Source organism: Ursus arctos, unplaced genomic scaffold (genome assembly GCF_023065955.2).
Source record: "Ursus arctos isolate Adak ecotype North America unplaced genomic scaffold, UrsArc2.0 scaffold_6, whole genome shotgun sequence".
NCBI lineage: Eukaryota > Metazoa > Chordata > Mammalia > Carnivora > Ursidae > Ursus > Ursus arctos.
The window spans coordinates 34173169-34187089 of record NW_026623078.1 but is presented as its reverse complement, the minus strand read 5'-3'; the positions used below and the strand labels follow the sequence as shown (position 1 = coordinate 34187089).

Genomic DNA, 13921 nt, shown 5'->3' with positions numbered 1-13921 from the left:
TAATATGTTCTTTTAAAATAATAAAATGTTTTAATTTAGTATATATTAGATAAAATTTTGGGTTTTCTATTTCTTCATGCGTCTACTTTAATGCCATGACAGATTTTGATAAAATTCCTAATGAAGAAGAATGATGGAAATTTAACTAAATGGGGGAACTTCTTGTTTTTACCAATAGGAAATAGATCTTCATTGTATTTTTATCAGAGCAGGGTCAAAAAGTGGGCTGTAATTGGGTTAGATTATAGTTGCTAAATATAACAAGGATGCATTTTAAACATCTTTAGGAAAAAATATTCTATTTAGTTTACTAATATAGACTCAGCAGTTGATACAGTTCCTGGTTCAGAGAGGGTACTCAATAAAATTTTCTTGAATGAATAAAGATGAGAAAATATGGGCTTACATTGAAATGAATATATATGACTGGGCATAGAATCAGAACTGATACAGGTTAAGGTGGAAACTATCAGCTACCTGGATTTTACATTTACAATCATTTGGCACCAAGTTGATGGGACATACACATTCTATTTCTTTTACTCTGCTTATTATTTTATTAGGACAAAAAAAAAATCATATAAATGATCTTAACCATTTAAATAAGAGATAAATATTCTTGACGTCTGTTTTGGAAATTCTTCAAAATGAATTTTCTTCGTTCTTTGCCCAGAATGATGATGATTTATAATGAAATGCTCTATTTCTATATTTCTAATAATATTATTTCTAATAATATTTCTAATAATTTCTATTTCTAATAATATTAACAAAAATTCAATATGGATCTTCTCAAGAAGGCTCCATCTGTAACGGAGTCTTTTAATCCAAAATTTGATTTATAAATAACAAGTGAAATGGATTTGATTATTTATTGTCTGCTAGATTTACAGTACTAAAAAAAATGTAAACGAGAGTTTTCTGAAAAATGAAGCTTGCTGAAAAGCATGACATTATTAGGGCGCTGGGTGGCAACAGTCGGTTTAAGCATCGACTCTCAGTTTTGGATCAGGTCATGACCTCAGGGTCGTGATCTCAGGGTCCTGAGATGGAGCCCTGTGTCAGGCTCCTCACTCAGTGGGGAATCTTCTTGAGAGCCCCTCTCCCCTCCTTCTTCCCCTCCCACTCGTGTTCTCTCTTCTCTCTCTCTAAAATAAATAAATAAATCTCTCAAAAAAAAAAAAGTATGACATTATCAAAGTTTTTGTGTCACGATATGCTTAATGAAAAACAACAGTACTGTAAAAATTTCATATTACAAAATCCGTATACGGTTTATAGCTCTTGAAGTGCTTTCACACATACCATCTCATTTGCTTCTCACAAAAATCATATAGACTACTTAACAGATAAAGAAATAAAGCCTCTCATATATGAAATGTTATTTGCCTAAAAGTTCAGAAATAACAGTTGGACTTGACCCCAGGATTTTATTCCCTTGGATGTATGGTCACACATAGCATGGAAACATTCAGTACTTACATGATTTTCAAATGTGGAAATGGATTTTTACTGCCATTTTCTCACTCTCCCAAACCCCCTGGTTTCCTCTGAATCTGCTTCACCTACTTTTTAAGTAGTTTTCTTACATTGCCCTAATGCCTTTTTCAACGTGCATTATTTTCAAGACTCTACTACCTCAAGTCCATTCAATAATTTGTTCTCAATTAAACATTCAAATTTCTTACTAAATCGCCAAACAATAATATAAAATTTTAAGCCAGTAAGAAAATTGTAGCTAAATGTTCTGTAAAGCATAAGCGAAAAACTGTGAAAGAGTCATTTTCTCAATTATTTGTAGAAATAATTGAACATTTCACCTGTGCCCGAGAAGTCGCCTTTCCTTTGGTATCAGTAGAAAATTTGCCTTTATTACTAATACGTGCTGCCTGTTCTTTACAGAAATTAATATGTCTATCAGCTGCATTTTCATTAAATCTCCTCTGGCAATATGGACACTGAATATAATCTAAAACAGAAAAAAGAAACAGATTAATAACATAATTCTTGAAGTGAAACATAGTTGTAAGTTTTTATGAACAGTAATTCAAGATGTATAACAAAGTAATAACATTTGATAAGCAAAACTTTTCATTTCCTCATAACCACCCAACCTGACTACTAAACTTAGTAAAGACATTTAAGAAAAAAGTTTGCTAGTATATAATAAATTCCAATTTTCTGTCAGCCTAGAATCAAATTTGAGGGGGGGAACCCAAAAGATAAATCCTTAGTACAAAAGAATGAATACATAGAGGAAAAATAGGATTTCTTCTTTGCCTTTATAATATACCATATGTTTTCACCATATCTACATATTTTTATACTGGAGACTAAGTTAAGCCGTAATAACACAGTACATTAAAAACAGATTTTAAAATTTGGGCTAATCTGTTAAAATCTTAGTTTAATCAACTTTATACAGTTGTATTTTCTCTTAGATGAAAGAAGAGATAAAAAATATACCTCATTAACTAAGATATTTACTATCTGGCCCTTTATAGAAATAGTTTGTCTCCACTACAATAAAATGTTAAAAATGATCATATCTAGGTTTTCTAAAGGACTGTTTTTTCTTTAATTTATTACCGAAGTATAGCTGACATACAATGTTACATTAGTTTCAGGTATACATGGCGATTCGCCAATTCTATACGATATTCAGTCCACACCACCAATCTGTCACCACACAATGTAATTACAATATAACTGACTATATTCCCTACGCTATGCTTTTCATCTCCCTGACTTATTTTATAAGAACTTCTCTTTACTAAGAAATAAATCTCAATCAAGAATACTAATACAATTTTAATGCAGCAAACTTCTTATATTAAAACAACTACTTTAAAGTACTCTACTAGCCAATGTCAAATTGTCAATTGTGCATATTTTAAATCTTTCAGTATCTCAGTATCTCATATTGGGTTTTCAGCATCTTGCCTTGCTTTTGGTAACAAATAAGCAACTTTTATCCACCTAATAAAGAAACTATATTAACACATGAATTTAAAGCATAATTTAGGTAAGTCCTCTGTATGGTGGTTTTCCCCACATGAACACATACCTCTTAGAAACAATATTATCCTTTTTCTTCCTTCCCAAATGAGAAGACACCAAAGAACTAGGCAACATAACAATCTGAATCTTACCAAATGAGTACATTTCAAATGATAGGACCTTCTTCAAATAATTCCCCAATAATTTTTTTTCTTTTATATTACTACTACAATAATTTTTCAAATTATATTATAATGTTTTATGTTTAAATAATAGTACTGAGATAAAAAGATAATGTATTTCTATGTTCAACACCAATGTGTCTTTATAAGCCTAAATGCCTGGATTAGCACCATTATTTTCTAGTTAAACTTTTAAAGATTATGTTTCATCAGGTTCTGTTATTATATTTTAATTTTATTAACAACTTAAAATTAATAAAAATTCTATCAATATTTTCTCTCCATATGAAGATTTCTGTCAACAATATTCTACATACCAGGATCATAAGAAGGTGGAGGAGGAGGAGGAAGTTTTCCACCCTCTTTAAGCGCCTGATCAAGACCTTTAGCTGCTCTTATGGTGGCAATGAACTCTTCATGTTTTCTTCTCCAATTAGATGGTTTCTTTGGTGGTTCAGGCTACAAACAAATAAAGAAGAGCCCATTTCAAAACATTTTTTAAAAAACTGAAATGGGGTGCGCCTCAGTGGTTCAGTCAGTAAGCATCTGCCTTTGACTCAGGTCATGATCCCAAGGTCCTGGGATCAACAACCTGCATTGGGCTCCCTGCTGTGGGGAGCCTGCTTCTCCCTCTCCCTACTGCTCGTGCTCTCTGTATCTCAAATAAATAAATAAATAAAATCTTTTAAAAAATTAATTGAAATAAAACTTGAGGAAATGCTATATCGTTTTAAATGTTAAATTTAAGGAGTCCTTAAATTACTATCCTTAAAATTTATAATTTAAAAAGAAACTTCATATAATTGCATTATATGTGATTTTTAAACTGCAATTATAATTGTGATAAACACTGCTAAATTAAACTTCTATAGGTATTACATCCATTTAAGTTCCCACTAACAGTGTAATTTCCCTATTTTACTACACTTTCTCCAATAGAGTATGTTAAACTTGGCTTTTTAACAGACTGGAGAGGTAAAAAATAGTTCTCTCTGGTTTTTTTTTTTTTTTTTTTAAAGATTTTATTTATTTATTTGACAGAGAGAGGCAGCCAGCGAGAGAGGGAACACAAGCAGGGGGAGTGGGAGAGGAAGAAGCAGGCTCCTAGCGGAGGAGCCTGATGTGGGGCTCGATCCCACAATGCCAGGATCACGCCCTGAGCCGAAGGCAGACGCTTAAGGACGGCGCTACCCAGGCGCCCCAGTTCTCTCTGGTTTTAACTGGCTTTTCTTTTATAATGAGTTGAGAATCTTTTTATATCATTAAGAATCATTTGCATTGCCTTTTTTGTGAGCTGTTAATGTGCCTGGTCAACTTACCTGTTGGTTACTGGTCTTAATTTTAACAGTTTCTAGTTAACTCTTTATAGGAGACTAGCCTCAGCCCTCTGCTACAATATGGCTGTCTTATGATCTTCTCTAAGGATCTTCAGATATGAAGAATTATTTTTAAAATATAGTTGAATATACTTGTTTCTTTTATGGTCTCTAGATTTGCAGTCACTGTCAGCAAGACCCAATCTCACACCAAGGTAAAATGGAATTTTCCCATGTTTCCCCCCTGACTTTTCATGGTTTCATTTAAAAACTTTAAATCTTGTATTCATTTGGAACTTATCATGAGTTATAGTGTGACACGTAGATTCAACTTTATTTTTTGTTTTTAACATGACTATGCAGCTGTCTCAGGATCCTTTATTGACTTTGCTCCCCACTGAACTGTCAACACCTTTATCATATTCTCTTTTGTATTTGGACCTATTTCGGAACTTTCTCTTCTCTTCCACTGTTCTGACTATCCTTGTGTTAGTACCAGTGTTTTAAATATTGAGACTTTATAATAATATTTTAATATCTGACAGGATAACATTACTTCATGCTGCTTCTTTTTCAATCTTTTCTGGTTATTCTTGTACGTACATTTTTTCATATCAACTTTAGAATAAGCTTGTCTAATTTTTTAAACTATATTTTAACCAGAAAACTTAAACGTTATATTCATAAAAAACTTAAGGAACTTAATTATCTTTATTTTGTTTAATCTACCTGTCCAAAAACATGAGATAATATTTTCATTTGAAGAAGTATTTGTGTCTTTCCGTTTTTTTAAGTATTCTTTGTGGAAATCTTATACCTTTAAAAGGTTTATTCCTAAATATTTTTTATTTTGTGTTGTTCTTTATAGAGTCTTTTCTTGTTTTTTATGTTTCAAGGGGTTTGTTGAAATATGAAACCGAGCAATTTCTGTATATTAGCATTATATCTCATTATTTCACTGGCTTCTCTTATTGCTTTTGATAATTTAGCAGTTGATTCTCTTGGGCTTTCCAGGTATATCATCTCCTAATATTGATACCTTTACCTCCTCTTTTCAAATCCCTATGTATCTAATATCTAACTGTATTAATTACAGCAATTACTACATTGGTTGGAGCTTAATCTTGTTCTTGTCTTTAATAGCTAACCTCTAAGTATCCTTCCACTATGCATAATGCTGGCTCCTGTGCTACCATACAGGAGCACTTTATTTTGTCATATTATTGAAATACCCAACTATCCTCATTATGTCTTTATTTTTTAAATCAAGAATATACATTGAATCAGCAAAATCAAAAGATGATTCTTTAAAAACACTAATAAGGCAGGACAAATAAGGGGAAAAAAGAAAACACAAAATACCAAGGGATGAAAAATAGTACACGATACAGTTCTTACAAACATGAGGAAAAAAGAAGACACTATAATGGATCTTTATGCTAATGAATCTGACAACATTAAGTGGACAATATCCTTGACAAACACCACAAAACAGATACCAGAAGAAACAAAATCACAACAGTCTTACATTTATTTTTTTAAATGAATCTATTATTTAAAAACCTAAAGAAAATTGGCCTAGATGGCTTTACTGTTGAATTCTTACAGACATTTAGGGAAGAAATGCATCAATCTTTTGAAAACTCTTCCCAAAAAAACCCCAAAAAACCAAGAACTTTTTTTTTTAAAGGTTTTATTTATTTGAGAGAGAGAGAGGGAGAGAGAGAGAACACAGCAGGGGAGTAGCAGAGAGAGAGGGAGAAGCAGGCTCCCCGCTGAGCAGGGAACCTGACACTGGGCTTGATCCCAGGACCCTAGGATCATGACCTGAGCCAAAGGCAGATGCTTCACTCACTGAGCCACCCAGGTGTCCCAAGAACAACTTTCTAACTAGTCTTACGAGAGCAACAAAAGTATGATAAGAAGAAAAATTACAAACTTACCTCTCTCGTAAATATAGATACAAAATCTTAATGCAAGCAAATTCAGATGTTGAATATGACTGATTCTTGAAAGTTTCTTATTTTATGGTAAAAAGTCTGATCACAACATTCATCTGCTCCGTAAGTATAACTCATCTACTGATAAGTTTTATTGCTCTCATCTACCTTTCTTCTCACAGCATCCTTGTGTCAATGCTAAATTAATGTTTTTTATTACTCATCATTGGATGAGTTAGGTTTTCCTGGTATTTACAAGAGGTTCTGGGGAGAAGGAGAGGTCCACAGGCCCCTTCCAGGCTACAGAAACCCACAGCTAGCCATCTTCTCTGTTGTACCAGATACGGATGCAAATAAGGCCTGTGATTACATGGACACACCTCTCATACTTCTCTAGAACAACCTGGGTCCAGGAACGCTCCTGCTCCCAACCATGCTTCCCTCAGTAACCACACTAACCACTTCAAAAAAAAAAAAAAAAAAGAAAAGTACCAAGCCTTTTAGATGGGCCCCTTACCTTCAGAAAGGGTATTTTCTTTTCGTTAGTGCTTTTGGAGAGCTTCTGCCATTGGACCCCTCCAACTCTCTGTGCCTTATCTCCCTACTTCCACCTTCCTGGTTTTTGCCCAATTTCAGCCAGGCTCATTCCAGTTCCTGGCTATCCAAGTTTCTATACTCACCCCAATTCCCACGTTGGCTGTAGTAAACAAGTGATATATACTTCCTGGTTAGACCCCTCACATTTAAGGAGTCACCTTTAAGGCAAGGAGACCCTCCACCTTTAAGGTGGCAGGTTCCCATTCTGGGCCATGGGTCCCTCAGCAACTTTCTGCACTTCCTCTGTGGGTAGGTTTTTCTGGAACTCAGTTGCTTCAGGCAGCCCTTACATATATTTTGTACTCTGTGGATTAGGCCTGCCTTTACTCTTCCCCAAAATGGAGTTTGTATCTGCTTTACTCCACTCTGCTTATGATTTTGTAGGATTTCTTTGATACAGATAACGACAGAGAAAACTGCACTATGATGTTAAAATTTTCTAATACAGGGGCGCCTGGGTGACTCAGTCGGTTAAGTGTCTGCCTTTGGCTTACTCCCCGGGTAGAGCGCTGAGTCAGGCTCCCTACTCAGCGGGGAGTCTGCTTTTCCCTCTCCCTCTGCTCCTCCCCCTGCCAGTGCTTGCTCTCTCTCTCTCTCTCTCGCTCAGTCGCTCTCTCTCTCAAATAAATAAAATCTAAAAAAAATAAAAATAAAAATAAATAAGCGTTTGGGACGCCTGGGTGGCTCAGTTGGTTAAGTGTCGGTTCAGTGTCTGCCTTTGGCTCAGGTTATGATCGCAGGGTCCTGGGATTGCGTCCCACGTTAGGCTCCTTGCTCAGTGGGGAGTGTGCTTCTCCCTCCGCCTGCCGCTCCCCCTGCTTGTGCTCACTTTCTCTGACAAATAAAATCTTTTAAAACAAAATCTTCTAATACACAGCTTTTCAAACTTTAAGGTGCATATGACTCTCTCAAGGATTTCATTAAAACGCAGATCCTGGGGCGCCTGGGTGGCACAGCGGTTAAGTGTCTGCCTTCGGCTCAGGGCATGATCCCGGTGTTATGGGATCGAGCCCCACATCAGGCTCCTCTGCTATGAGCCTGCTTCTTCCTCTCCCACTCCCCCTGATTGTGTTCCCTCTCTCGCTGGCTGTCTCTATCTCTGTCGAATAAATAAAAAAATAAAAATAAAAATAAAACGCAGATCCTAACTCAGTATTTCTGGGTGTGACCTGAGATTCCGAATTTCTAACAAGTTCCCAAGTAGTGCTGATACTACTGCCCTATGAACCATACTTTTAAGTACCAAGAAATTAAACTACTTCATGTAAAGCAATGGTTTTTACTTTGCTTTTATCTGATGATGAATTTTTTCACTATTAGAACCCTTATCCCTTAAAAAGAAATAGGATAGAGGCACCTGGGTGGCTTAGTCGGTTAAGTGTCCGACTCCTGATTTCAGCCCAGGTCATGATCTCAGGGTTGTGGGATTGAGCTCCCTTCCCCTCAGGCTCTACACTCAGCACAGAGTCTGCTCGAGATTTTCTCTCCTTCTCCCTCTGCCCCTACCCCTGCTCGTGCACACACTCTCTAATAAGTAAATAAATCTTTAAAAAAATAGGATAACATTTATTGAGAGATCACTAAATGTAATCCTCATAAGAACCCCACAAGACAAATACTACCATTACTATCACCATTTTACAGATAAAGAGATGTACAGATTAAGTAACTTGCCCAACACAGCATGGTAAGTAACAGAGTAAGGTTATATCCAGGCAGTCTGACTCTTGAGCCAGCTTTCGTTTTCATACTCACTATATTACACTGTCTAAAAATTTCAGTAGTTTATCTCTTAGCTAATTAAAGCCAGTATAATCATATATCTGGCAGATATACTAAGAAAAATATCAAATAATGGTTTATGTACATTATTCAAATTTCACCATTTTTCACTTATACATAGACTGAAAAAAAAGATGAACATTCGACTTTTCTATTATCAAATGATTTTATTAGTAAGATTAATTGCCCCACAGGGAAATGTTTTCCTGTAGCACTGGGAGAAGTTTTTATCACTGAAGGAGGGTTTATTTCAAAAACCGATTCAATGAGGTACTCAAATTTTAACTATTTCACTGAACTAACTCTTTAAAACTATGTTGAATAAAGTATGTATGTGCTTTATTCTTAGCAATATAACACATCACAGGTAGTATTAAAGAGAGATTATTAAAGTGAATCACTGCTTTCAAAGAAAATAAACTGACAACGGCTATACATGGATAGCTGAGTAACTGATCAAACTTCCCCAGAAAGCATAAGATCACAATTACAGATAATCAATCAAGATAATCAATATCTATTATGCTAAGGTATCTATAAATTATAGCTTTGCTTTTGTATATAGGGACTAGATAAGAGGCTTAAACTTATACACTGTACTTAAATTATGCTGCAAATAATTCACACTGACTTAAAAAAGACATGCGAGGACTTTTTAATTATTCCCAGCCTACAGCTAAGCAATAGGCTATCCAATGCTACAAAAACCTCACTGTTACAGGTTTTAAGACAGCAGTTTGGTTTCCCTTTAGGAGAAGTTTAAAATAAACACGTTTCTGATCATTTCTAAACTGAAAACACAAAGCAGAATTCTTATTATTCTTCAATCTTAGCACAACAGATAATTAAATTTTTTTTTCAGTATATATAGCAGCAAAGTTCATACTATTGAAAAAGCTAAGTAATTACCCTAGGTTTAAGAGGCTTTACTGTTGGAATATCAGTTCCTTCAGCTCTTTGTCTGCTTGAATCAAAAGTCTTCCGTTTTTTAGTGGCAGTTTTCTGGCAAATTGGTCCATGTTTTTTCTGTTAAGATAAAGAAATGCAATGTATCGTTTTCTTTTCTACAGAAAGGAAGTCTATAAAACTTCAAATTGTCATTTGAGACGAATTTAAAAACTAGAGGATGAAATAATAATACATAAGACACATTTAGCTTTAACTAAAATTGTTAGCAAGTATATATAATGCATGATATAAGTTATCCTCAAGAAAGTATAAATACTATATACAAGAAAGTATAAATAAATACTCTTCCAAACTTTAATAAGAGTTATTGAATATTCCAGTTTTCACACCGCTAAGAATAAGGAAAATAATGTAACCAAGTCAAAGAATTACCTTCATTACTAAATACATGAAAATACAAGAAAACAATTATCAAGAATGTTACAAGAATGTAAACAGAGACTGCATTAGTGTAAGGATTACAAAAGTTAATACAATAGTAGTAGTCTGGGTTACTTAAGTTATTAACATAAACAGTAATATGTTACCATAAAGTTAACACAAAATAATAGGACTTGGTGGTCTGATTTGTGTCTTCTTCTACGATCAAATCTTTCTTCCCTCCTGGAACAAGTTTACCTTTTTTTACCCACAATTCTTCTTGAGCTATCTAGCATTCCACTTCTATAGGTTTTTTTTTTATTATTATTATGGCTGCCAACTCGTTCATTCAATCATTCATGTATTCATTTTAAGAAATTACAATGGACGCTCTCATAACTGACCCCCAGTTAACCTCCTGGATAAATAATCATTCTCCCTCTCCCAAGTGAAACATGTTAATGGATGACATAAGTGCACTATATGCACTTTTTTTCTTTTGTATTTTGATAAACACTGAAGAAGCTAGAATGTTAAACTTTATCTAAGAAAAGAGGAAACCTCAGAACTGGTTGGTCTGATATCATGCAACCTCCTACATTTTCAGTACACAATTAGAAATCAATTGTTTTACATACTTGCTTTCAGTTTTCACTTTAACAAGCAAGTACTATAATTATAGCTATTAGAATAAAAATCTCTTAAATATGAAAAAATATAAAAGTGTGGCTAACAGGCAACTTTCTAATAGATGTCTGTTCTAAAACTGAGTTCTGTCAAAAGTACGTAGTACTTGTTCCCAAATCTGATATATTATGTAAGTTGTAGTTGTATAGTGATTACATTATTTAATTAAACATTAAATAAATAAGGGCAAAAGAAGGCATTTTTTTCCCTAGGTAAACTGAGCTGAATGCTTTGGAAATGGTTTGAAAAACAGTGAGTTGGATACAAAATCAAACAAACAAAAAAAGTCACCGAGTTAAGTGTGGGCGAGACATTTTTAAAGGACAAAGGCAAAAAAGCTGTCATTATTTAAAAGAAGTCGATAGTCCAACAGACATTTTGGATCATTAAATCCTTGCTTTGCTTTAAAGAAACAAACTGGAAATACTAATATGCATTCTGGATTGTGGCAGAACTCTAATCAGCAGATTCATATTCAAAGAAAAGTCTTTATTCTACATCAAAATATTAAAAAATGTATGTTTATATTTAAAGTAAAAATAAAATATTTTAGGTATATAGGGATTTTTTCCCCTTATTCTCTAGTCGGCTACTTTATATTAAAATCAATTAAAAGTGCTTCTATATGTGTTACTAAATAAAAGTATCTAAAGAATGCATAATTATATTTTAGGTACACTTTTAATTGAAAACAATTTTTCTTCAAATATTTCAAATACACATAAGAATTAAGAGAATACTGTCATGAACTCCCATTTACTCAGCAACAATTATCAACAATTTAGCAATCTTGTCATCTATCCCAGCTTTTTTTCCTGAGGTACTTTAAAAGAAAATCCCAGACACATATCATACTTTATCTTTAAATACATTATTATGCATTTCTGAGTTTTTGTTTTCTTTTTGTTAATATTCCCACAGAGAAACACTTTAACAGAGTAGTTCTGAAGACCAATCTAACCCTGAAGGAAAGAGACCACTCTAGAAGAAAGAGATAGATGGAACTGATACTCTTGAACAAAGAACACTGACCAGTATCTCTTTAAATTACTCCACAGAAGTTCCTTCCATGAGAGCTGTCCTGAAGTATCGAACAATTACAATCTATCATAATCCAAAGGAAAAAGGTACTCACTAATGCCACTGGAAAGAACGTTCTTCCACAAATCTTGCAAGGTAACAACTCTCCCACTTGGACACTCCCATTTTCTAAAACAGAAAATTTAATCAATAAATTCTTTGCTCAAATTGTGAAACTTCCAAATTTTAATGTCTTCATATGTAAGTTGTCAGTTCTTGTGGAAAATGTCTTGTTTCATTTTGGAATAAGCAATATTATTGATTAAAATAGGCACAAGACTTAGAGCTATCGGTGGTCAAAAAGGACATGCCAAATACTGAAGTCATGATCTAAGTATCACCAAACCGGTATTTTTGGAAATACCTTGTTTTCTTTAATTTTAACCAAACCAATTTGTTATATTCTCTGAACTTATAGCCTCTCTCTACTGTAAATTACCAAACTTTAAAAATCAAGTTTACCTTAAGGCTAATATTATATATTATTAATCTTCAAAGCATTAAGATATAACTCTGGTGATCAGTGAGATGGCTTCCTGAGATGATCTAAGGATTCTAGGATAAAAAGAATCTTGTTTTGTTTAACAGCAGACAATAGGAAGTATAACGCTTTAATGAAAACATTACTATGCTACCTTTATTAAATGAATTGTTCATTATTTTATACATATAAAATTATATAAGGATTCAATGGACCAGCAAACTGAGATATTCTGTCCTATGGCACAATTCATTAAATAAGAGACAAGTAGCTGAAACTTTTACTCAATCAAAACTTAATGCATCTATCATACATTTTCATACAACACATTTTGTTACTAAATTGTTATAAAAGAAACAACTACATTCTTTGGAATTCTACATAGCTGAGTCAATTTGTCATTTTATTATCTACCCAACTGGCAAACTTAATTTATTTCCGTACCTGTAATTTTCTGAAAATTATACTTGAACCTATATAACTTAAACATATTTTCTGCTGAATATTTTACTGATAAAATTATTTTATCACATGAAAGATAAATAGAAAGCCACTTTGTCTTAGAAGTAACCTAAAGAAACTCAAGAGAAAAGTACAATTATGACTTCATATAATGTGTTTCAAAGCATTTAGTGAGTTCAAGAAAACTGATAAAAGAATCAAAATAGACATGGATGGGCATACAATCAAACAGCAACAGAAAAACTGTTTTGTTCTCTCATTCTCTTAATACTCCACTGCCCTATTTTAAGGGTAGATAGTGACTATCTCATCTCAGATAGAGGCAATGTTTCTATGGTGGCAGTTAAGCAGTGCGCACTACAAAACCAAAGATTTGACTGATTTGTTCTTCTCCAATTCCAGAGGTCAGGTTATTTAGGGAGAGCAACCTCATTTACAGGGACTTAATTTCACTAACTATCTAAAAAGTTGAGGCAGTTGCTGGATAGAATCTGTAACATACATTAAGAATGTCTTCATAATGACGGTCAAAGTGATGTCACATGAAACATAATCTATTAAGCTTGTTTATTTACAATTTTCATATATTCCTTTAAATTCTAAGCAATTATTTAAAAATTCATCAATACAAAATGTTAAAGAGTATTACATATTTTCTTGCTTTAAAGTATATTTCAGTTAAATAAATGACAAAGCAAAATTTTATAAAAATTAACTATTGAGAAAAATATTTTCAACCCCTGGAAATAATGTGAGTGCCTACTTGGGCACTTAGCACTTGCCAAGCTCATATCAAGTAATAGTTCTACTAGGGTAGAATAACACAGTCATTGCTCTTATAAAGCTAATAGTCTACATAATTTACTTCTTTACTATATCTAAGAACCAAATCATCTCCCAGTTTTTAATGTAATAGCAACTACAATACAGTATATAATAAAATCCAATTCTTGGTATTAATTCCTACAAGTTATCAAATATGTTCAAATTGTCTTTAAAGGAAAAGCAGCAAATATCACTAAAAGGCATAAAAAAGAGGAAACAGCATTAAAGAGAAAGCAGTTA

The 13921-nt window shown here is 33.4% G+C and overlaps 1 protein-coding gene across 2 annotated transcripts in view; it reads right to left on the bottom strand.

Moving 5' to 3' along the window:
- Positions 1–13921, bottom strand: part of ZC2HC1A (zinc finger C2HC-type containing 1A) — a 61212-nt gene that overhangs the window by 40228 nt on the left and 7063 nt on the right. For both annotated transcript variants that reach the window (XM_048212557.2, XM_048212556.2), the window contains exons 2-5: positions 11969–12042; positions 9727–9843; positions 3500–3641; positions 1821–1969 (exon numbers count right to left, since the gene is read on the bottom strand). In XM_048212557.2, the coding sequence (XP_048068514.1) occupies positions 1821–1969; positions 3500–3641; positions 9727–9843; positions 11969–12042 (482 nt within the window). The remainder of the gene's footprint in view (positions 1–1820; positions 1970–3499; positions 3642–9726; positions 9844–11968; positions 12043–13921) is intronic.